The sequence below is a fragment of the Meles meles genome, chromosome 6 (genome assembly GCF_922984935.1).
Source record: "Meles meles chromosome 6, mMelMel3.1 paternal haplotype, whole genome shotgun sequence".
Classification (NCBI taxonomy): Eukaryota; Metazoa; Chordata; class Mammalia; order Carnivora; family Mustelidae; genus Meles; species Meles meles.
Window position 1 is genome coordinate 115,040,344 of NC_060071.1, and position 25,685 is coordinate 115,066,028.

Consider the following 25,685-nt stretch of genomic DNA (forward strand, 5'->3'; position numbering starts at 1 on the left):
GGGTACAAAGGAAAGTAGGATTTCACCCAGGTTGTTCTATTTCCAGCTCTCTCCAAAGCAAATAGATTTTGTTTAACAAATGTTACAGGCAGAACCACCTGCCTTCCAGAGGATTCCAGTACCATTATCTGTTTCTCACCAAAACAAAGTGATTAGAAGTCACTGAGCTGGTTCCTGGGTTAACTATGCCTAACCTGCATCCTTTTGTTTTGTTTTGTTTTTGTTTTTTAAAGATTTTATGTATTTGACCGAGAGAGCACAAGTAGGTGGGGGGGGGGGCAGATAGAAGCAGGCTCCCCACTGAGCAGGGAGCGCACTACGGGACTCCATCCCAGGAACCTGGGATCAGGACCTGAGCTGAAGGCAGACGCTTAACCAACTGAGCCATCCACGTGCCCCTAACCTGTATCTCTTGCCACTTGGGAGACACCACTATCCTAACCGCCACCTCAGTCAGTGCCCCCCTCTTTCTCGGCCAAGCACAAACCTCAGGGGAAGCCAGGGAGACTAGGCTGTAGATGAAGACCAGACTCCCCACGCTGGCGGCCCCTTCTGTGGGTCAGACACCCCGGGGACGTGTGCAGTTCCCCAGCGGCTTGATGTAATGGTACCAGTGGAAGGGAATCCGTCTTCACTTTACCAAATTGATGAAAGTGATAGGGAGAAAAGGGTATTTCGCACTTTAAAAAAATACTTGCTGATTTAAAATAATTCATTTCTTTTCATGGATTAACAATGTCACCCAGCTGTTTCTCTGAGCCACCGAGTTGGTTAGAGGGTCCTTGCTCCAGTTCTGCCAGAGGCAAAAGGCAGAATCTCTACCTCCTCTTCCTTCCAATCCAAAGGAGGTGATGGTTCTGGAAACCTTTGACTCTGGTGGTATTTTAAAGCCTGATTGTGTACATGCATTCTCGGGATAAAGGTCTTTGAGTCTTTAGGCTTCTAGACCCTACCCTTACCCAGCAGGTCTTTTTTTCTCTCAAAGCTCAGTGTATTCCCAGACACTTGTTAGGAGATTATGTTTTACACTTTAAGGAGGCTTTCCATCTTCCATTTCCCACATGCGAGGGAAATTTGTAAATGACACTTGGCATTTAGATCACTTCAGTATGAATGAATGACTTTTCTCCCCATCCCTAATGGGGTGTCATACTGACCGACTTCGATGGGGTAATTACAGAAAACCACCCAAGTAATTGATAATTGACGTACTGCGTACCAGGGCTTTGATATGTGTGGGCTGGCTTTTACTTGAACACACAGTGCCTGTGGTCATTAATCACAAGGGTGAGATTAGCTGACCAAAGATTAAATTGCTACTTTTTAAAAAGTCTGTGGGGAGGCTGGGTGGCTCAGTTGGTTAAGCGTTTGTCTCTTGATTTTGGTACAGGTCATGATCTCAGGGTCACAGGTTCAAGCCCCACATCAGGCTCCACACTGAGTGCCAAGTCTGTGTTCTCTCTCCCTCTGTCCCTCCCTCTCCTTGCACACACACTCTCATGTAAATAAAATCTTAAAAAAAAAAAAAGGCTTTGGCATATTAAGACAGATTCCTAATCCTCTTGAATTATATAGCCAAGCATATTTGTGTTTATGTACCTTTTTCCAGGAAGAGTGTTCATGGTTTTCACCAAATTCTTAAAGGGTGCTGCATACCTAGAATAGAATAGAATTCAGAATATAATGGGAACATTGACTACTTAGCTAGTTATTACAAGTTCTTAGATTCCCAACAAATACATTTTTAAAGCCACAATTATGAAAAACACTTTATTTAGCTTTTGTCACATTAAATTTCTTTCCACAACAGTTCCATAAATATTAAGGGGACACAGTGGAGGAAAAGCAGTACCTGGAAGGAATAGAAAGCAGACCTCAAAACCTGCTTGCATACAACAGCAAACATTCATTTGTAAAGACCCAGATACACAAGGCTGCTTCGTGGCACAAAGCATTCACCTCAAAAAACAAGGGAGAGCCACCAGCAGGCTCCAAGGTCCACGGGACCACTGAACCATCACGTGGAGCACAGAAGCACAAGCGTGGCCGTGTAGACTGTGCGGTTAGCAGGAGCTGCTCTGGGCTCGCTCAGCAGACCTCTGCCCTTCCCATAAAGGAAGCCCCCCAGCACCTCACAGCCACTGGCCTCATAAGTGAATAGGATCCTTAGAACTCAAAAAACAAGGATCTGTGACTCCAAAACAACAGAAGCATTAGAAGATCACATGGTGCAGACAAAGCACATCTTTGAGCTGCCACTGGAGCCAAAAGTCCAGCAACTTCGAAGCTATAAAGAATTAAGGGCATGTGTTTCACACTACTGTATACCAGACTCCACAGGGAAGCATCAGTACCTAAAAGGTGTGCACGTTTTACACAGGGAAATGTCCAACGAGCGGACGCCACATCAGTGCATTTGGGAAGAGCAGGGTAGGAGGAGATGACCGGAGTGCCACCCACTAGCTCATGAGCCCAGGATGGGAGGACGGAAACGATGGAACTCACTTTTTCCCGCCTGTTCTGTAACATTTCATGCAGACCCCCATCTTGGCTGAAAAGATAGGATCTACAGGGTTAGTAGAAAGCAACTGGTCAAGTCTGTCAGGCATAGAGATTCAACTCCAGCAGCTGATTTAGGGAGGCAAGTCCCGTGGCAGGAACAGTGGCAGCCCAGCAGCAGAAGACTTAACTTCCTGTCGGAGTTTGGCCGTAAGTAGTTTCACGACGGTCAAAGCCCCCTCTGGGCTTTAATTTACACATGTATCCAAGGTGAGATTGAACTTCTGCATCAGGTTTGTTAGCTGTCACTGTATCTAGAGTGCTCTGCAAATTGGGAGGACCCCACAGAAGCCTGAGCGGTAGGCGTGTCAGGTGCCAACTGATGCTTGCATTCTGTGGTCTAAGAATATCTTTTCAGTTTTGTGTTAAACTCCGCTGCACGATTACCTTAGGCACTAGAACTCGGCCTCTGCTCAGCTCTGTCACTCACTTCCCTGTGGGACCCTGGGTGAGTTCACTTACACTCCAGTTTCCACAACCAGAAAGTTAGGATCATTGTAATTATTATTAAATGTGAAAGTATGAGGCCTTCAGAACTGTGTCTGACACACAGTAAGTGGCACACAGATATTTTTAGGTGCTAAGTGGTATATTTTTATCATTTCTTTCACACAGTCTTATGTGTTCTAAAAGGTTTCTAGCAGCTTAAAGAAATGTGTCAAATCTTAATAAAAAACGCCTTGCTTCAAAATAGACCTAGACGCAGAAGGTTCACCTTGAATTTGAAAAGGTGTCTGTATGCGCAAGCGCTTTAGCAGATTTAAACAACAACCAAACTGGTTTCACATGCTGGAACATTCTAGAATTGCTTCATCTTAGCTTATATATATGAATATGTAAGTAGCTCTGCCAAGAATTGGTAACTGATTTCTTCTTACTGAAATCCGGAGTAATTGCCCTCCCAGCCAAGCTGGAAGGTGAAATAATCCAGGGAGAGACCACCTCCCTCCCAGAGCCTGTGTCGATTTTGTCTTGTTTTGTTCTTAATACAGTTAAGGCCCTCCAGATTTAATGTTCCCACCTCAAGTTTTTAAGAAAAATCTCTTCGAAATTATTTTAGGGTCAGTTCCTCTGTAGTTGGTCCCAGTGGACAGTGTGACAGGCCTGAGGCCCCATAGAGAGGCTGGAGGGGGGGGGTGCAGTTGGGAAGACGCCTTGAAAACTCACTGCACCTCCAGCTTGCCCACCCCGGTCCTCTTGAGGGATGGCTAGCGCCCCCCTCAGGAATCTGAACATTCTGTTCTAATGTGATCTGTGTTAAGAATATTCCAAGTTAATTGTTTCATTAAGATGTGTCCACATGATCCCATATAAGACACTCACGTTTTTGGAATTAACCCCAAATCTCATTTCATCTCCCACAAATCAGTTTCTCACATTAAACAATAATTCGCAGATCAAAATGGAGGAAAGGAATCTTGCCACACGAGTCTGAGGCGAAGCTGAGGCTCACTTTTCCATAATACACAAAGTGTAGCTGGGTGTGTTCCCCTCACCCGTACTCAAATTATTTCCTGTTTACAGTTGCCAGGTCCTATTCCCCCTTGTTCATTCCTTTTAAAAACTGATCTGGAAAACAATGAAGTCCTCGTTGCTAGGCTATTGCAGAATTTTAAGTTGTCCGTAGATCACTAGGACGGGGTGTGGATACCCCCAAAACAGGAGACATTTAAAAGAAAGCACTGTTTAGGAGAAATTATTAATCTTTAAAATGGATACTGAGGATTTATGAAAAACATATAAAAAAAACAGCAGACTGGCTACACACTGGTGTCTGCTTTAGAGGACAGTTTGGAACAGATGGGCCCAGAGATTGAAAACACTCCCATCTGCGAGGAGGAAAGGGCCCTACACTATTCAAAACAAAAGGAAGAACACCTTTCAGCTATAGACAGTGTTATCTCAACTGCCTCCTTGGCCCAGACCCCAGTTCTAAGAGACGACCTTGCCCCGAGGGCCCCCCCCAACCAAGGCTGGACTGATCTCTGTCCCCAGCACACCGCTGTGGCAGTCTGAGCCAAGAAGAAATGACCTGAAGTATTAACAGCCCCCTCATGGGCTAACTCCAAATGCAGGGAAGCAGGCAGCCTCACAAAGCAGCAGGAGTAACTAGGAAACGAGCAGTGGGCCCTCGAAGAGCTCACTAGCACACACACCAGCCCAGGCAAGCACAGGATTTGGTATGGAGAGCTGTTTCGCCCCCTGAGACCAATCTGGTCTCTACTGGGGCATCAAAATCCAACCTAAAATACGTCAGTCAACTATCAGCCACTGTGGCAGTGGCTTAGACCTCGTTCCAGTTTTGTTTTTTAATCTGGTAATCTCCTTGTAAGTACAATTAAGAGAATTTCACCAGCAAATACTTGTTCAAGACTGCCTCCCTGGACGGAGAGAGAGAAAATCGACCTGGATGTTCCGTGATTCCCGTAAAATGCAACACCTGTGTTCTGCACCGAGTCTCACCTAGGCTGCAACACTGAACCATGAGGAATCATTTCAGACCAACCCAGAATACAGACAACGGCGTGCGCTCCCTAGGTCTGTGTTGGAGTGTTTCTGAGACAGCTCTGCTCAAACTCTTAGTAAATCTGCACCGATACCAAAATTAAGAATTATTTAAGGACTCCCTAGCAGAAACCAACCTTCATAACATCGAATTTAATCTTCCTGATGACTTAATAAATACAGAATGTGCCAGCTAAAGTAAACCCATTTCAAAAAGAGAATGAGTTTCGGGGCGCCTGGGTGGCTCAGTGGGTTAAGCCTCTGCCTTCGGCTCAGGTCATGATCTCAGGGTCCTGGGATCGAGCCCCACATCGGTCTCTCTGCTCAGCAGGGAGCCTGCTTCCCCCTCTCTCTCTACTTGCCTCTCTATCTACTTGTGATCTCTCTCTATATATCAAATGAATAAAATCTTTAAAAAAAAAGAGAGAGAGAATGAGTTTCATCAATCACAAAGTAGTTTTTCAAAACATCATCACAAAAATCAAACAGGATTATGCAACCACTCACTGCCAAGGTATAGATGTAACCCCTTTAGTGCGTTCACTATGTTCCTGAAGATTTCAGTTTTTTAAAAGTGAGTTAAAATTGTAATTCCAGACATGCTTTATCATCTTGTCCTATCTATGTCCCACTTGGAATAGGAACGAATATTCTTCGATGAAGTTTCCATTTCACCCAGCTCGCCATATAAATGTTCTGATAAGAAAATAGTTTAAAAGAGCGCTATGGTGTAAAAGAATTCTTTCTTGCTATAAATAACTATCCCTAGATATTTTTTAAAGTAGAGTTCACAAACCAGGTCTCCTTAAAGTGATACACAGCCTGACATGTCCCCGTCTGGATGGCTGATGTGGCGCTTGTGGCTCCCCCCAGGGAAGCAGCGTGGCTGTGACCCAGACCCACGGGACAAACCCGTTCCTGCAAATGCTGGGCCTTTCTCCAGCACACATTGAGCTCCTTGGGACGGGAGTTTTAAGGACGGGACAGAGAGATTTAAATCGCCACAATCCTCCATTAAAGTGATCAAACACATAAATGCACCCCAAATAATGAGCAGGCTCTATGAATGCAAATCAAGAGGAATGAACCCCTATGGAGATGGCAGCAAGGTCTGGGGGAAGGGCGTGGCTCATCTCCCAGCCCGACCACTGGCTCCCCAGGTCACAACCCCTCTGTAAAAACAACCCTCGACAGTAATAGCGATACGTGACCTCAGTCCTCACGGGACATAAGTGTGCGCAACTAGTTCATTCACTGTCATGGTTTTCCATCCTACCATCCAGTGGCCCTGAAGAGAGCAAACGGAGGTCTGCGTAAGGGCAGGTTAGGCTGCACAGTAAAGGTTAGTCCACTTCCAAAAGGCCCCAGCGTCTCCCCTCTCCATACCTTGCACAGCGGATGTCCACCATTCATTCCCAAACCTTTAAGATGTTTTCCAGAGGGGCGGAAGGGAGATGGGAAGTAAGAAAGGACCACACTGAGATCCTAAGAGGCTGAGCAAGAGATGACATCAGCATTGGAACATGCCCCCTGGAACCAGGGAACACTGCGGCTTCCTAGGAAGCAGGGCGTTCGGGTGCAGGATGGTACCCGGCTCAGCTTGCCATAACCAAAGGAGGGAACACACGAGCGAGACAACGAAGCCTGCCCATCCCGGACAGAGCTCACGGTTTGCACTGGAGGTCACACTTCAGCCTCTGACCTCCTCTGTGGCCTGTTCGCCTCAGACTGGGCATCACTGGGACGGGTGCTTCTGGGAGCCCTCCCTGCTCTTACTCTGCTCTGCTGCGCTGCACTCGGCCCCAGCAAGCGAGGACTTGTGCCCGCGAAGCGTGTGGGCATTCAGCATCTCCAGCAGCAGGTCGTAGACTGGGACCACGTTTTTGCATTTCATGTTGAGCAGGTGTTCCATGCCCTTGTTACTGGAGGACAAAAAGACGCCGAGAGTCCTTCCTGGGAGGCAGCCATGGGAACTTCAAGATCTTCCCCAGCTCTCCCCATCAAAGCCGGTCTACCCTCCACCCCCTAAACCTCCTCCAGCCATTTCTTCTAGAGTTCTTGTGTCTGGCTCCTTCAGTCATCTACACGTATGGGCAAGGACCTTAGTGTCCTATCACCACCCACCCACAGTGGCCCGACAGCATCTGGCAGAGTGCCGGGAATTATCGTGCACAGCAGCTGTGTTCTACATAGTTCCACTAACACTGAATTAGCAAATACACTTGCTTCTGCGGGAAATGCAGGATTACGTGCCCAAGGCTCTGGTCCCAACATTTTCACCATCCGGTTAATACCGAACCCTGGTGTACCTGTGTTTTTGTTTAAAGACACCTTATTTAACATGAATTGTTGCCTCATTAACATTTAACCCACAGCCGATGCTACCACAGCTCACGCGTGAACAGAGCTTAGCCAACATGTTCATTTTCTCCATAAGGCACATCACAGCCTTCTTGCGCTTAGGAACACTAAGCTTTAGCACTATGCTTGGGGGCCGTTTACAGACCATGGACTCACCAACAAAAAGCACAAAAATGCAAAAACATGGCACTAACTAGACCACGCAAAGGACATTTCTTTATAGTATGAGAGCCGAAACAAGAACAAAAGGGTCCACTTGCTTGACCTCAGTTGGGAAGGTAAGTGTGGACAACTCAAATTTTTTGCCACCCTGAGCTTGTCCTTGAAGGACCACAGAAATGCCACGAAGTATGGATTCAGGGGTTACAAATAAGTTTTTGAGAGTAGTCAAATTTGCAGAGCACCTGGGTGGCTTAAGTCAGTTAAGTGTCTGCCTGAAGCTCAGGTCATGGTCTCAGGGTCCTGGGATTGAGTCCAGCACCCACCGGGCTCCCTGCTCTGCAGGGAGTCTGCTTCTCCCCTTTCCTGTGCCTGCTACTCCCCCTGCTTGTGCTCTGTCTCCATCTGCCAAGTAAATAAAATCTCGGGAAAAAAATAGTTCAATTTGCAAATAGACTCTGTGACTAATGAGAGTGGGCTCTATCTGTTCTGCAAATGGTTCTGTGTCAGTAATCATTCAGGAGGAAACAAGGCAGACGTTGCTTCGTTTCCTCCCCTTGTTATAATTCTTGGAGTGAATACTGTCCTCCACAGTCTCTAGACTCTTTTTCCCCCTTGGGTAGCAATGACCTTCTGTCCTCACTCCCCTCTGCCAGCCCCAGGCAGGGCCGCCCTCCTCCCAGGAGCCATCATGCTACACTCCTCCCCCTCCATCAGCATACACTGAATGCACTCTCCTCTACCCCTGCCTTCCGGAAACCGAAACCCGTGGGCCTCCCCAGTTCCCTCAGATCTCATTATTAACGTCCTGATGCTGTTGCTGAGAAGACCCACTCCTGGGGAAGGCTTTGGGCAGGTCCCCAGATCCCTAGCCTGAGGAGCTGATCTACAGGAGCTGAGTTTAGCCTCCTCAAGCAAATGACCTCAGAGTGGTGGTGAAAGGAAGGGTGGCCGTTCACATCAGGGGAGAAGCGGCCCCTTTTAGAATTCCATAAATAAGGGGAGCCTGGGTGGCCCAGTGGGTTAAAGCCTCTGCCTTCAGCTCAGGTCATGGTCTCAGGATCCTGGGATGGAGCCCCGCATCAGGCTCTCTGCTCAACAGGGAGCCTGCTTCCTCCTCTCTCTCTGCCTGCCTCTCTGCCTACTTGTGATCTCTGTCTGTCAAATAAATAAATAAAATCTTAAAAAAAAAAAAAAGAATGCTATAAATAAGCCCAAACCCCAGCAACTAAAAAACAGGTGAGGAATGCCATCAATGTCCTCTATGGTAGCACGTGACATCTGCTCAGTGCTGACCTCCGGCCACAGCTGCGTGCACTGATGAAGAATGCCTCTCCCTTCCCTTTCAGACAAACACTTTCCCCAAAGCTCTTGGGCCTTCGCAGGGCACGGGCACACCCGCACGCCACGGCCCACCCCCACACCCCCAGTGAAGCGGCCCCCCAGGGACTGTACCTGGCATGTCGAACGTGAGAGAGGAGCATCAGGAGGTTAGCCAGGCGCACGGGCTGCTGCTGGGAGGGAATCCCGCTCTTGGCAATCACCCAGACCAGAGCGTCGGTCACTGCGTTCAGCAGGTGAGTCAGCTTCCGGCTGCTCTCAGCCTCCTGGCTTGCTGCAGCCAAAGGGTACATACCTGGACAGAATGACAGCTACAAGTCACCGCTCTGAGACAAGGAAATGGAAGTCAGGGGCTCAGCCAGGAAGCACAGCTACGTTCTCCAGAAAGGGGGTCAGACTGATCTGGGTTGTTCTGGTATCTGCATGTGTGGTGGTATCACTGGCCCGTGATGTCCTTCCCCCGAGACCCAGCCCCGTTGCCAAGCCCAGATGGATGCGGACCAGTCAACTGGTCTCTCAGAACACCACTGGCCCACAACTGTGGCCTCTCTCAGCAGTAGCAACACACAGAGGTGATGAGAAAGTGAGATCAATCCTACCCTTTGCCACCAGGAGGGTCCCTCATCAAAGGGGATTTTAACAGACAAAAGACCAGGGCCATCCAGCCTGCCTGGGCCCCGTGCAGACAGACTGAGCCCATGGCGAGGCCTGTGGCTTCACACCTCCAGTGGCACCCTGCTGGGGCAGGAAGACCATCTCTAGTTCCTTGCCCCAGACCAGTTTCTTAGCTCTTCAAGCGCAGCTCCTCGCTGAGCAAAGTCTGCAGGCACAGGTCTCTGAGGTTCCCAAAACCAGCGCAAGAGGGAGGTTGCTTCCCTTATCCTGCCAGGCCCTGCTCTGTGTTTTTAATTCCCCTCTGACTCTAGGTTCAGAGAGCCTGTAGCCTCCCACTACTTGCAAATTTACAGCTCGGGTCAATCTTCTTGCCCCCACCTCCAACTCCTCCTGTGCTGGAAGCTATTCTGGAAATAATAAGCTTCTCTACTAGGCTTTTTGTTTCAAAGTAAGAATAAAGGGGAACTCTGTGAAATTCTCAGAGGAGCTGCTGGCTGTGGGCTAAAATGATCACGGGGACCAGCACACCATCGTCCATATCCATGACTTGGGGCAGTTTTTGTTCTCTTTTTATTGGCACTTGCAGTTCAATTAAGATAACTCAATTCAGTACAGTTCAGTTGAGGCAAATGACATCCTGAAGCACAATTATGCAAGTGTCAGGCTTCCCCACATACCCGGGGCCATGTCCCTCCACAATGTCAGACTACGCAGACTTTACATAGTCAGGTTCCTACAACAGCCCACAACTGCTTCCCTAACTCACCTACTCACCTTGTTCTCCAGTGACTCTTCCTGGCCACCCCCCACATCCTCCAAACTCCCACTGAACCCCACAGCAGTTCCCCTGCTCTCCCACCACACCACAGGGGAAACAAGCCCCACCCTTGACCCAGTGCGCCCCCTTCTGAGCGGCCAAAATGCAGACCTGCTCATGTGGCTCCCCTTCCCAGCTCTTGGGCCCAAGTCCAAACCATCTGGTGCAGCTCTCAAGGGTACCAGGCCTCCCTCTGCTCTTTTCATCCTCATTTCCCACCACACCTCACCTTGAACCCCACTTTCAACTCCAGAGCACACAGCGCACAGAACATGCTGAGCTTTCTATTTAGGAACTCTCTCCCCCTCCTCCTCCTCTCCACCCTCCCTTCTCTTAGCTACATCCACTCCTCCTTTAGATCCCAGCCTGGTGACGAACTTCCTTTTGGAAGCTTTCCTGCCCTGCCTACCACCCCACCCTAAGTCTACCCTGGATTCTCTGAAGCTCTGATGGTGCCCATGCACCCGCAACAGAGGGCACCCTGTTGTCCCGGATCCTGGATCCCCTTGTACACAGCCCATGGCCACCTTCCCCACCCTGAGAGACACTGGACAGAAGCACTTTGAGAGCACAAACCCTGTCTGCTTATCCGTATATCCTCATTACCTAGAGCAATGGCTGGCAGGGAATAAATACCCACAAATGGAAGAATTAGGCTGAATTCACACAGGTTCCGCTATTTGCGTCGTCGTAGCCAATCACACCATCATAATGGAGATGATCAACATGCTTGTTCCAGTCTGTTCTGCTACATGATGGGTGCTCCACGGATGTCTACTGTCTTAAATATGTTTTTGGATTCGAAAAGGAGTTAAAACTGTGTACCGGTACTTGTGTCAATCCAAAGTGACAAAATTAAAAAATAAAAATAAATACTCAGCAAGGATACAAGGGTTCATAGCAATACCATGCACGATAGCCTAAAAATGGAAACAAACCAAGCGTCCATTAGCTAAGAAATGGATAGACAAAATGTGGTATATCCATACAGCGGACTATCACTCAGCCAAAAAAAGAACAAAATACTTGTTTGTGTTTTGTTCATGCTACAACATGGGTGAACCTTGAAAACCTGATGCCAAGTGAAAGAAGCCAGTTACAAAGGACCATGTTTTGTATGATTCCATGTATCGGACCTATCTGGAATAGGCAAATCTATACAGACAAAAAAGAGATGACTGGCTTCCCAGGAGTAAGGGTGAGACAGAAATTAGGTAGTGATAGCTAATGAGTACAGGTTTTCCTTTGGGGTGATGAACATGTTCTAAAATTGGTTGTGATAATGGGTACATAAGTCTATGGATACACTAAAATCCACTGAATCGTATACTTCAAATGGGTGAACTGTGTAGCACGTGAATTCCTCCTCATAAAGGAGTAGCCATTGCCAAGGGCAAGCCCTGGGTCTTCCACAGGCTGTAGGGGCAGCACAGCTCTATAAAGGACCATCATTGTCAATCACCAACAAGGAATCTGGGGACAGGAGTCAGCCAAGTTTTGGAAGGGCTGTATCAATTTTAGATGTGGCAAATGCTTTTATATGCAAAAAGACTAACCTATTTAAAACCATCCTGGGAGGGAACTGGGCAAAAATATCCTTTCTGCTGCCTCTTCGGTTAGCAGTGCCATGCCTGTACGGTGGGCACTCACACACCCTTGGGCTCGCCAAACATGCGTTTGCAGAGTAACTGTTACGTAGCGGGCTCTGGCAGAGGCAGGGGACAGGGCACAAAGCCCCTCCCTCTAGGATGCTCACTGCCCAGTCACAGGAAACAAAAATCAATCTCCTCTAACCCACCCAAAGTAAAAACATTATGACTCATTCCAAAACAAAATTAAACTACTTTTCATGAAACTAAAGAAGCACAGCATTAAAGGCAAGATCTTGGCACCATGCCCCAATGGACCAAAGAAAGTAAAATAAAAACAAAGACATAATCTCTCCTCTTTATCACCTGGGAACAGCTGTGTGTTCCTCTCACTAACCCACCTGCGGACATTCTGAGCAGCACACGGCGGGCGTGGGGGGGGGGGCAACGCCCCCAAGATCTGCCACATGCTATGTTCAAAGGATGAAGATATACTGGAGGGAAATAAATCAGAAAATCTAAAGTGTTTAATAAAGACCCCGGAATACTAACCGAAGGAAAAATGCCTGGCTTTTAGGAGGCACGGGCCGTGTTTGTTTATTTGCTTTAAGGAAGGAACCTCTAGCCGTGACCCATTCCTCTATCACCATCTCCTACCCCGGCACCGTAAGAACAGGCTGGTATCTGGGAAGTGCCCATGATATGAAACCAGCAGGCCGGTGTTCACAACGCTCCGCCCCCACATTCTTGATCAGTAGAAAGGCCCCTGTCTTGCCTCTTCTGCACCCTTCTGTGTGTCCGTTTGTGCCTCGGCCTTCCACCCGCCCGCTTCACTGGGACTCTCCCAAAAACTCAGAGTGAACCAGGGCTTGAACTGATGTGTCCATCATCTTCATGTCAAAAGAGGATTGCCCGGTTCTAAACCCCTATTTCTTTCATTGAACAAAAAGTCTGATCCTCTTTAAGCCTGAAAATTGTTTAGATAAATAGACCTATTCCTAATTTTAAATATTTTTAAAGACTATCTGTAGATTGAGCCCACTCTATATCTTAGATTCGGTCCAACAGAAGACTTATTCAATTTTTTCAGATTTCTGGTGATAGGATGGCTGGTCCCACTACTCTTAATTTGTATATGTTAACTACATACTTCTACAACACCTTTAGCAAACACTGTAACAGGTTGTCAAATGGAATGTTTTCTGTGACCTCAGAGTTTTAGGAGCCACTCAAAGGCTGAGTATAATAATGTAATTCCAACCCCCCCAATCCTATATATGCATGATGGGGGATGTGCTGAGAGAGAAATTAGAATGGTGATGTTCTTTCCCTATCTCTCCCCACAGCAAGGACGATGCTTCGTCTGCTACTCAGGTCTAGCAAGGACCAAATCTCATGGACTCTTTGAGTGTATATTCCTATATCCCTCAGAGAAATTAAATAAATTCTAAATAAATGGAAAGATATGTTAATGAGCTAGAGGGTTCGATAGTGGTAAGATCTCAGTCCTTCCTCAAAATGACCTTTAGATTCAATTTGATCCCAGTAAAAATCTCAGGTATATTTTAAAGGCTATCTGTGGACTGATCCCACCCTATATCTTAGACTCGGTCCAACAGAAGACTTACTCAGTTTTTTCAGATTTCTGGGTGACAAGATGGCTGGTCCCCCTACTCTTAATTTGGATATTATAGTGTATACCCCTATTCTAGACCAAAAGAATGTTATTTAGTTCACTTTGATATTTTTATCATTTAGAAGTCACTGGCACATACAAAAACTAAATAAATATTTACTGAATTGAAATTGGAGAAAAAATTAATATTCATTCCATATTATATGCACTATTAGAGGAGATAACCCAGAAGTATGCAGCTATTTAAAATGTAACTACCAGGGCATCTGCCTTCAGCTCAGGTCAAGATCTCCAGGTCTTGGAATTGAGCTCCACATCGGGCTCCCTGCTCTCCAGGGAGTCTGCTTCTCCCTCTGCCCCTCCCCCTGCTCATGCTTTTGCATGCACACGCTCTCTCTCTCAAATAAATAAAATCTTCAAAAAAAAATGTAATTACCTATACCTGAAACAAATATAACTACTTTATGTCAACTGTACCTCAATAAAAAAAAAATATCCCATTAAAAATGGGTGATTTCAACAGATACTTCTCCAAAGAAGTTATACAGATCACAAACAAGCACATGGAAAAAAAAAAAAGCACATTAGTTATTATAAAAATACCAACAAACCACGATAGTATACCATCACACACCTGTTAGCATGACGGAGGATCCTGCATTCTAGAAAACTCCTCAGTCCCAGGCAAATCTAAATGGTTGGTCACCCTAAATCACATTTATATAAAATTTTATAAAATGCAAACTAAATCTATAGTGACAAATTCTATTGGGGACTGCACAGGATTGGACGGGAGAGGAAGTGTAGAAGGTGGAAATTATGCAGAGGCACAAGGAAGCTTCTGCGTGTGACAGATGCGTTCACTATCTTGATTGTGGCCATGCTTTCAGAGGCATATATATATAAATGTCCAAAGGCATAAAATTGTATGCTTTAAACAAGTACAATTTATTGTAGATTAATTATGCCTCATAGTTCTGTTAAAAACAGTCTTGGCTATAAAAAAATTCATGTGTGTGTGTATATATATTATTAATATATACAAAAGTTTAGACATACGTACATACACATACATGTAACTACTAACCCTGACCTGGCCACCTAGCATGCTGATACCAGGGCAGACCTAACTGATGTCATTATCCCAACCCGAGCTCACTGCTTATGCAGGAAGACCAACCTACTGAGGAGACGGTCGTCTCCAGACAGCCCAGCGCTTACCTAGGGCAGCAAGTAGCAGCACTCAGAGACCCTGCTCTCTCAGTATGGGACAGAACATCCACAGCCTTCTGACTTTAAGAAACCTACTCCATTTCTCTTCTCATGACTCAGCCCTAGGGCTCCCATCCTGTGCTGAATATGGTCCCTGCTGGACAGTATGTCTTTTCCACTCTGGCTGCAATCTGTGCTCCCTTCATCTTTCTATTTCTGTTTTGTTTTCATTATATTGTTTGCAGATTTGTTGAGGTATAACTGACCTACAGTCACCTGCACATATTTAATGGGTACGATTTGATTAGTTTTGCTATGTATTTATGTACACGTACACACACACACACCATAAAACCCTAAGTGTAATCAAGATAATGAACACATTCATCACCCCCGAAAGTTCTCTCACGACCCTGAGAAATCTATTCCTCCATCTCTCCCAACTCCCATCCCATCCCCTGGCAACTAAAAATCTGTTCGTACTATAGATTGCTTTTTCCAAAATTTTATGTAAAGGAGATCTTATAGTATGTATGCTTTTTTGTCTTCTTTCATTCAGCACCATTACTTTAAGATTCCTAATGTTACATGTATCTATTGGTAGTTCAATGCTTTTTATTGCTGAGCAGTGTTCTGTTCTATGGGTTTATCACAGTTTGGGTTTATCCTCTCACCAGTTGGTGGGTATTTGGTTTATTACCAGTTTGGTGCTATTACAAATAGAGTTGCTATGAACATCCATGTACAAGTTTTTGTATGAACATATGCCTTCATCTCTCTTCAGTAAATACCAAGAAGTGGAAAGAATGGGTCATCAGTTTTCAAATAGTTGTACATCTCCCCAAAAAAGGAGTACCAATTTATACCCCCCCAACCCAGTAATGTATGAGAATTCTCCTTATTCCACATTTTCCCAAACTCTAGATATGATTAGTCTTTTTAATTTTAGCCAGTCTATTGGGTATGGTTTTTCATTGTGTTTTAATTTTAATTTTTCTAGTGAATCATTTTAGCATTTCATGTAATTATTTGCCATCACTGTATCTTCTTTGATGATATATCCATTCAATCACTTGCCTATTTTAGTTCAAGCACCATTTAGTGAAAAGATCATTCTTTCCCCACTGCCTTGACACTGTTAAGAATTGCTTCTTGTGTGGGTCTATTTCCCACTAACCCCGTTTCAGTGATCTATATGTCAATACATGTTGTTTTGATTACTATGGCTTTAGAATAAATCTTGAAGTCCAGTAGGATAAATCGTCCAACTCAGTTCTTTTTCAAAGTTGTTTTGGCTAGTCTAGGTTCATTATATTTCACTATGAATTTAAGAATCTGTTTATCGATTTCTACTCAAAAAAGCCTGAGATTTTTACTAGAATCAAAATGAATCTAAAGGTCATTTTGAGGGAGGACTGAGCTCTTACCAATACTGAACCTTCTAGCTCATTAACATCTCTCTCCATTTATTTAAAATTTCTTTAATTTCTCTCAGAAATATCTTGAATTTTCAGTCTCACACATTTTGTCAAATTTATTCCTAAGTTTTATAATTCTAATGCTACTATAAATAGTATTGATATTAATTTCAATTATCATTTGTTCATTGCTGCCATGTAGGAATACAATTGACTTACATATATTGCCCTTTTATCCTATAGCATTACTAAACTCATTTTTTGTAGACTCCGTGGGATCATCTACATCAACTGGGATGTTTTCAGAGGTTTACTTCCACCTTTGCAATCTGGATGCCTGTTATCTCTTGTCTTACCTTATAGCATGGGGTGGAATTTCTAGTAAAATGTTAAATAGAATTAGTGAGGTGAACATTCTTGCCTTGTTCCTGATTATGATTAAGTATAATATTAGCTGTAGCACGTTTTGCATGGAGCACTGGGTGTTGTGCAAAAAGAATGAATACTGTTACACTGAAAAAATAAATAAAATGGGAAAATAAATAAATAAATAAATATTAGCTGTAAGTTTTTCAAAAATATTTTTATTAGGTTAAGGGAGTTTCCCTGTATTCATAGTCTCTTTAGAGTTTTTGGCAGGAATGGGTATAAGATTTTGTCAGATTGCCAGCAATGAAATTAAATCAGTAATCCAAAAACTTCCAACAAATGAAAGTCCAGGACCAAACACCTTCCCAGGCAAATTCTACCAAATATTTTAAAAAGATTTAATACTTATACTTCTCAAATGAGTCCAAGAAAATAGAAGAGGAAGGAAAACTTCCAAATCCATTCTATAAGCATTGCCCTGATACCAAAATCAGTTAAAGACTTCACACAAAAGAGAGGCCTATAGGTAAATATCTCAGATGAACATAGATACAAAAATCCTCAACAAAATACCAAGATCCTCAACAAAATACTTGCAAACTGAATCCAACAATACATTAAAAAAAAAATCATTTGCCATGATCAAGGGGGGTTTATTCCCAAGACACAGGGTGGTTCAATATTCACAAAACAATCAACATGATGCATCATATCAATAAGAGAAAAGATAAAAATCATATGGTCTTTTCAATAGATGCAGAAAAAGCACTTGACGAAGTACATCATTCATGAAAAAAAAAAAGCCCTCAACAAAGTAGGTCTAGAGGGAACATATCTCAACATAATGAGGGCTGTATATGAAAAATCCACAGGTGCGTGTGGGTGGCTCAGTGGGTTAAGCCACTGCCTTTGGCTCAGGTCATGATCCCAGGGTCCTGGGATGGAGCCCTGCATCGGACTCTCTGCTCAGCAGGAAGCCTGCTTCCTCCTCCCTCTCTGCCTACTTGTGTGCTCTGTCAAATAAATAAATAAAATCTTTTTAAAAAGAAAGAAAAATCCACAGCTAACATCATCCTTAATGGAGAAAATAAATAAGTAAAAGATAGAAATGAGCAGAAGACATGAAGAGACATTTTTCCAAAGAAGACATATAGACACATGAAAGATGCTCCTCATCACTCACCTTCAGGTGAATGCAAATCAAAACTACAATGAGATACCACCTCACACCTGTCAGAATGACTAAAAACAACAGCGTAAGAAACAGTAAGTGTTGGCAAGGATGTGCAGAAAAAGGAACCCTCTTGCACTGTTGGAGCAATGCAAACTGGTAAATTCACTGTAGAAAACAGCATGGACATTCCTCAAAAGGTTAAAAATAGAACTACCCTACAATCCAGTAATTATACTACTGAATATTTATCCACAGAATACAAAAAACACTAACCCAAAGGGATACAGTCACCTATATGTTTATTGCAGAATTATTTACAATAACCAAATTATGAAAGCAATCCATTGAAAGATGAATGGATAAAGAAGGTATGGTATACATACACAATGGAATATTACTCAGCCATAAAAAAGAATGAAATCTTGCCATTTCAAACAACATAGGTGGAGCTAGAAAGTATAATGCTAAACAAAATAAGTCAGAGAAAGACGAATACCATATGATTTCATTTATATGTGGAATTTAACATAACAAATGAACAAAGGAAAAACAGAGAGAGAAGCCAAGAAACAGACTCTTAATTATAGAGAACTGGTGGCTACCAGAGGGGAGGTGGGTGAGGGAATGGGTGAAACAGGTGATGGGGAATTAAGGAGCACACTTGTCCTCAGGAGCACTGAGTAATGTACAGAAGTGCTGAATCACTATATTGTACACCTGTAACTAATATAACACTGTATGTTAACTACACTGGAATTAAAATTTAAAAGTAAAAATTATATAAACTTTTAAAAAGTAAAAAAAAAAAAAGTGTGTGTAAAATTTAGGGTTATTTATTCCTTAAATATTTGGTAGCATTTTCCCAGAAAAGCCATCTGGGCCTGGAGTTTTCTTTGTGGGAAGATTTTTAACTGCAAATTCAATTTCCTTAAATATATGGCTGTCAGGATTTTTAGATTTCTTCTTGAGTGAGTTTCAGTAATTTGTGTCTTTTAAGGAATTTTTCATCTAAGCATTCAAATATATTGGCATAGTTGTTCATAGTATAACCTCATTATTCCTTTTAATATCTTTGGAATAGTAAGGTAACCTCTCTCACTCCTGATATCAGTAATTTGTGTCTTCTTTATTCTGAGTAATCTGCCTAGAGGATTATCAATTTTATTTTTCTCAAAAAAATCAGCTTTCAGTTTCCTTGATTTCTATTGTTTTCCATTTTGTTTTATTGATCATTTCTTTTCTTTTGCTTACTTGGAGTTTCATTTGCTCTTCTTTTCCTAGTATTCTTAAGGTTGGATGCTAAGGTCATTAATTTGAGACCTTGTTTCTTTCTAATATGGGTCTCAAGTGCGATAAATTCCCCTCAAACTATGGCTTTAGCTGCAACCCACAAATTTTGCTACAATATACATTCATTTTTAGTTAGTTCAAAACATTTCCTTCTATTGCTTTTGATTTTTTCCTGTGATCCATAGGTACTTAGATGTATGTTATCTGGTTTCCAAATGTTTGGAAAGTTTCCAAGATCTTTTTTTTTTTTAAAGATTTTATTTATTTATTTGACAGAGAGAGAGATCAAGCAAGCAGAAAGTCAGGCAGAGAGAGAGGGGGACGCATGCTCCCCGCTGAGCAGAGAGCCGATGTAGGGCTCGATCCCAGGACTCTGAGATCATGACCTGAGCCGAAGGCAATGGCTTAACCCACTGAGCCACCCACGTGCCCCTCCAAGATCTTTTTATTATTGGTTTCTAATTTAGTTCCACTATGTCAAAGAAAATACTTTGTATGACTTAAAACCTTTTTAATGTATTTAGACTTGTTTTATGAGTCAGAATATGGTCTACCCTGGTAAACACTTCCTGAGCACTTGAAAAGAATAAATGTTCTACTGTTGCTGGAGAGAGGGTCTATATATGTCAAGTAGGTCAAGTTGGCTGACAGTATTGCTCAGGTCTTCTCTATATTTACTGATTTTTCTGTCTACTCACTCTATATTGATAGAACTGAAAGAGGGATATTAAAATCTCCATCTCTAACAAGAGATCTGTCCATTTCTTCCTGCAGTTCTACCAGATTTTGCTTCATATATTTTGAAGTTCTCTTTTTAAGGTATAAGTGTTTAGGATTTTTATGTCTTCTTGACAAATTTACCCATGTATCTTTATGAAAGAAACTTTTCAATCCCCAGCAACAGTCTTTGCTCTAAAATTTACATTTTCTGGGTCAGTCAGGAGAGTATGCAGCTCTTGATCTCAGGGTCTTGAGTTTGAGCCCCGTGTCAAGTGTGGAGATTACTTAAATAAGCTTAAAATTGTTTTAAATTTATATTTTCTGATAGTAATGCAGCCTCTCCAGCTTTCTTTTGATTAGTCTTAGGATGGTACACCTTTTTCCATCCTGTTACTATTAACTTATTTATATCTTTATATTTAACTGGGTTTCTTGTTAGCAGCAAATAACTGTATCTTATTTATTCAATCTTTTCCTTTTAATTGAGCTATTTAGCATACTCACATTTAATGTAATTACTGATAGGACTGGGTTTAAATTTACCATCTTAAGTATTTTCTATTTGTCCTATCTATACTTGGTTTATTTGTCTTTTTCTTTGTCAACTTTTGGGTTATTTTTTTTTAAGATTTTATTTATTTATTTGACAGACAGAGATCACAAGTAGGCAGAGAGGCAGGCAGAGAGAGAGAGTGGGGGGAAGCTGGCTCCATGCTGAGCAGAGGGCTCTATCCCAGGAACCTGGGATCATGACCTGAGCCGAAGGCAGAGGCTTTAACCCACTGAGCCACCCAGGCACCCCTGGATTATTTTTTATGGTTCCATTTTATCTTCTTTGCTGGTATTTTAGCTCTGTTATTTTGTTGGATGCATTTGGGTTTATGATATACATATTTAACTTATTGCAGTTTATCTTCAAGTAATACATAGCACCTCAGGTACAAAATAAGAAAGAAATATTTCCATTGGTCCTCTCCCAGCCTTTGTGGTCTTGCCGTACATTTTACTTCCACATAAATCCACAACATGTTATTTTTGCTTTAAACACTAGGCTATCCTTTAAAGATAAATACTTTTAAATAATAAGAAAAAAATCATTATATTTACCCACATTATCATCATTTGTAGGTCCTCTTTATTCCTTTGTGCAGATCCATGTCTACATCTGATCTCATTCTCCTCCTACTTGAAAAACTTCCATTACTGTTTCTTACAGTCTAGGTCTGCTAGTGGTGAATTCTTTCAGGTTTTGTATATCTGAAAATATTTATAGTTCCCTTCATTTTTGAAAGAGGTTTTCGTTGTGTAAAGAATTCCTCACAGTTCTTTCTTAAAATAATTGAAAGATGTTGTTCCCTAGTCTCCTTGACTTACATCACAACAGAAATTCACTGTCATCCTTGTCTTTGTTCATTATATATAATATCTTTATTCTCTGGTTGCTTTTAAGACTTTTCTCTTTATCACTGGCTTTAAGTAACTTGATTATGATGTGCGTTGGTGTGGTTTCTTCATGTTTCCTGTGCTTGGGATTTATTGATCTTCTTGGACTGGTGTGTTTACAGTTTTTATTAAAATTGGAACATTTGCTGTTCTCAATTATAATCTATAATTTTCTGTGTGGATGTTTTAGACATTAGTTCACCAGTGAGCAGAAGTCTGAGGAGAACTGGAATAATTTCCTAGTCCCAAAGTATCTCTCCCAAAATATTTACCAATTATAAGAGGAAAAACAGTTATTATATAGTGCAAAAACCTGGCAGACACGCTCATAACCGAGTGATCAAGGCTAATATCACCAGTAATAAAAAATACTGTAGCCTAATATAATGTAGCAAAAATAACATAATATTACATTTGTGATTTTCTTGCCCAAAATGCATAATTTCAATCTAATCATGAGAAAATATTAGGCAAACCAAATTGAAAGATGTTCTACAAAATAACTGACTACTACTCAATCAAAAGTGTCAAGTTCATAAAGACAGAGTGAAGAGCTGTCACAGATTGGGTGACACTAAGGAGACACAGCAATTAAATGCATTATGGGATCCTAGATGGATTCCTGGAATTGAAAAAGAACATTAGTGGTAAAACTGGTAAAATCTGAGTAAGGACTTATTAGTTAACAGTATCGTCCAATGCTAATTTATTTGTTTTAATAATTGTACTATGGTTATGCAAGTTTAGGAAAGGATAAATAAAAAGTATATGTGAACTTTCTGTACTATTTTTGGAACTTTTATGTAAGTCTAAAATTATTTCAAAATTTAAAAATAAGGGGGAAATAAAGGTATATTGATCCATGTAAAAAAAATTGGAACATTTGCAACCATTGTTTCAAGTATTCTTCTATAGCCCCCCCATGAGAGATTCCAAATTCACGTATATTAATAACTACAGTTGTCCCACAGCTCACTAGTGCTGTTCACTTTTTAAACATTTTTCTTTCCAATCTGTTTTGAAAGTTTTTATTGCTATGACTTCGCATCCACTAATCTATTCTTCTGCTTTGTGTAATCAGATTGTATAAGCACTGACAATACGGACTCCATCTTTGGTCCTCCATCTTGTTCATGCCTGGACAATGACCTCCCTCGGGGCTACCTGCTCCAGGGCCCATGGAGGTTAATGTAAGCACTGACTGCTATGCAGAAAGTCTAGTTCAGATAGTCCCTAAAGAAAAGGCAACACTTTAGAAAATTAGTAGCGATCCTCTGGCGCACAGATGGTCTCACTTTAGAAAACTACCCTGTGACCTGACCACCATGTCCCTCACTCTATATAAACTGGGGAATACAGTCCAGGCTTGGCAGACAACAGGGGTAGAGAGTAGCTGTGTACTGTCTGGATTGTCCAACTGCCCAAGTCCTCCATCAGTAAGTTCCTGTAAATAAAACTGTGTAAATGGTATGGAGTGGTTTGGACTGCTTGTTGGTCTCAAAGTGCTTTCTCAGTCTGGAGGATATTTTACTGTCCCTTTTCCACCTTATAACACAGATATAAGCTCCATGGAGACAGAATTTTCACATCTAAAAGTTCCGTTTGTGTTTCATATTTTCCATGTTTCCTCTAAATCACGCATGGTTTCCTCCACCTCTTAGACTTATGGAAAGTAGTTATAGTAATTATTGTTACTATTGTTTTAATGTGCTTGTCTACTAATTTTATCACCTGTATCATTTTGGGGGTCTCTTCTCATTTACTGGTTTTTCTCCTCACTATAGGTCATGTTTTCTGCTTCTCTGCAGGCTTGCTAACTTCTGACTGGCTATAAGACATTGCAAGTTTTACCTCGTTGCGTACTGGATATCCTTGTATTCTTCTAAATTTTCTTGAACTTTGTTCTGTGATGCAGTTAAGTTACTTGACAATGAGTCTGATCCTTCAGGCATGCTTTTAAGTTGTGTTTGGTAGGACCAGGGCAGCCTTCAGTCTAGGGCAAGGTTTACCTCACTCCTGACTCAACGAAGCTTTGGGCACTATACCCAGTGTCCAGTATATTACAAGGTTTTTCCTCCGTTTGTGAGAACATGAACTACTCCTGGCCCTGTGTATATGCTAGGGATTATTCTGTCTGCTCCTTTCTGATGGCTCTTTCTCTGTCCTTGGTTAAGTGTCTTTATAAGCATGAGATTAGTACTCAGCTGAAGACTTGAAGGGCATCTGCTACAGTTCCGCAAAGCCTCTCCGTCCAACTCTTCCCTCGCCAGTAGTCTCCTCCCCTGCAAATCCCAGCTGCGTTGGCTTCCCCAAATTCACGACTCTGTCTCCCCAGGGTAGAGAGACCACAGGCGTCTATTTGGCTTACATTCCCCTATGGAACCTGGACGTTGGCTCTATGTAGTAAGCTAGATGATAAAGGGTTCACTTTTGTTCGTGTCCCTTCTCTTGGGGATCCTGTCCTGTGTGGTTTGTTGTTCAATGTCCAATGTCTACTTTGTACATTCCCTTGTTTTTCTTGTTTTTCTCTAAGGTGGGAAAGTAGATTCTGTCCCTATTTCTAATGTAATGCTACAAATCCTCCAGAACAAAAAACCACCTCTACCCTCAAATTGCCTAAAATCTAGCACAGAAAAGACCCCTCTTTCCTCCTGACAATGGAAATTTTCCAATAGAAACAGAATCCCATCTTCCTAAACCCATTTGGCAACTGTTAACGACTACCAAGGGGGAAGGGAACTTTGTTAAAAGAAGATTTCCTAAATGGAGATTTACTGTAAACAAATTCCACTCAATTTACCACCACAAGTGGTAATTACCTCACATGCCTGACTCACCCTCTGTAATTCTCCTAATACAGCAGTTCTGTCAGACGCTGCAGGAGAAACGCCGTAGCCTTAGTCTTTCCCATTGGCACAGATGATGCTTCTCGCTTTCACAACAACACAATATGATGTCTCAGAACTAAGGTAAGGAGCCTTGCCAAACACAAGGCTTTACACTGCAAAGTGTTGTAACAAGAAGCAAATGGCTTTCCAAGGAGCGCTTTGCTGCAGAGAAAAGAGTTCTAAATTATTTCTGCAAGTAAGAGAAGCCCCATAACCCGGCATCTGATGATCTTCCTGGGCCAAGACGGGAATGCAATTTTCAAGCAAATCCCCCTTTAACACCGGCAGACACGGCAGCACACACGGGCGGCAAGGTCTGTAGGTGGGTTCAAAAAGATCAGGAAAAGCTGATTTTCTTCCAAGATCACTTGCAGATGTCTCAGCGGGACATTTTTCTCCATGCACATCCCCTTAATCTCTGAGGTAAGCTGGGCCCTTGTATGATGTTGTAAAAGGTGAATGGTAACAAATGTCAAGAAGGTGCCAGAAGTCCCAGAGCATGTAAGAAGTCCTCCTGGCTTTCCCTACAATTTTCATTTGTCCAACAATTGACCGTGTCTAGTCACAGATTGTTTTCCTGAGCTGATGCTGAGAGTGTATTGGGTTTAGGGAAAATGTCCTGTCAGACAGGTAGGGCCAGAGTAAAACCCAATTCAGCAGTACCCAAAGGTTGTCTACAGGATCTCTGTACCTCGCATGATCTTCAGATTCCTTGTTCCCCGACTTCCCCGTCTGTCAAGAGTTACCCCAGAGCCAGCCATCTATCTCCATGCTCTACACCAGGGCTACTCAAAGTGTTACCAGTCCACAGAGATAAGTAGAAATTGAGGGTCAACATTGGGAAACTCTTACAGCAATTGGCATAATAATTTTAAATCAATTTAATGTAATAACAAAAAGCTAGCCTTGTACTTTGCACTTTTATTTTTTCTAGTAATTTATTTTTATTATATTTTATCAAAGTAACTGCCTATAATAATTTAGAAATTTAAAAAGAAAAAGAAACTTGATGCTTCACCACAAATAGCTTGAGAAGCACTGCTCTATAGGTTTCCCTTTCCCCTCCCATCAAATCTAGTGCCAACGTCCAAGAATACGTGGGGTGTTAGACACGCAGAAAGGTATAGGCTACAGAAGGAGAGGTCAGCTGGCCCCAGAACATGGCCGCAGGTTCGGCACTGAGCTTTAGCCTCAGGAACTACTGCGCTGGCAGATTTAAAATAAAATAGCATAATACGATCCCACAGATCCCTATTATTTCAAACACGAAAGTTCTAAGGTGAGATAAAATCTAGATAGGAAAGGCCCCAGATGATGTTGGAATGAAGTTAGCTCTAAGTCTCAGTTGAGGATTCAAACTTGCATATCATATTATTTCAGAAAGAAAGAAACCAACAAGAGTAAGTAGCAAAGCAATTACCACCAGGGATAGCAGCTGGACCAAATAGCAGGTGAGACAGTAAACTGAACAGCATGAACACTACATAGAAACTTAGAAATGTGTACAAAACAGCACCACATTTATTGCAGCAATGTTTATAACAACAACAACAACACTGTAATTATGTAACGGTCCAACAATAAATGGT

At 42.6% G+C, this 25,685-nt stretch overlaps 1 protein-coding gene across 2 annotated transcripts in view; it reads right to left on the reverse strand.

The window, feature by feature from the left end:
- Positions 1 to 5,512: 5,512 nt before the first annotated feature.
- Positions 5,513 to 25,685, reverse strand: part of ESR2 (estrogen receptor 2) — a 55,386-nt gene continuing 35,213 nt past the window's right edge. For both annotated transcript variants that reach the window (XM_046009432.1, XM_046009433.1), the window contains 2 exons: positions 9,040 to 9,220; positions 5,513 to 6,986 (listed from right to left, as the gene is read on the reverse strand). In XM_046009432.1, coding sequence (XP_045865388.1) covers positions 6,800 to 6,986; positions 9,040 to 9,220 — 368 coding nt within the window. In that variant the 3' untranslated portion in view covers positions 5,513 to 6,799. The remainder of the gene's footprint in view (positions 6,987 to 9,039; positions 9,221 to 25,685) is intronic.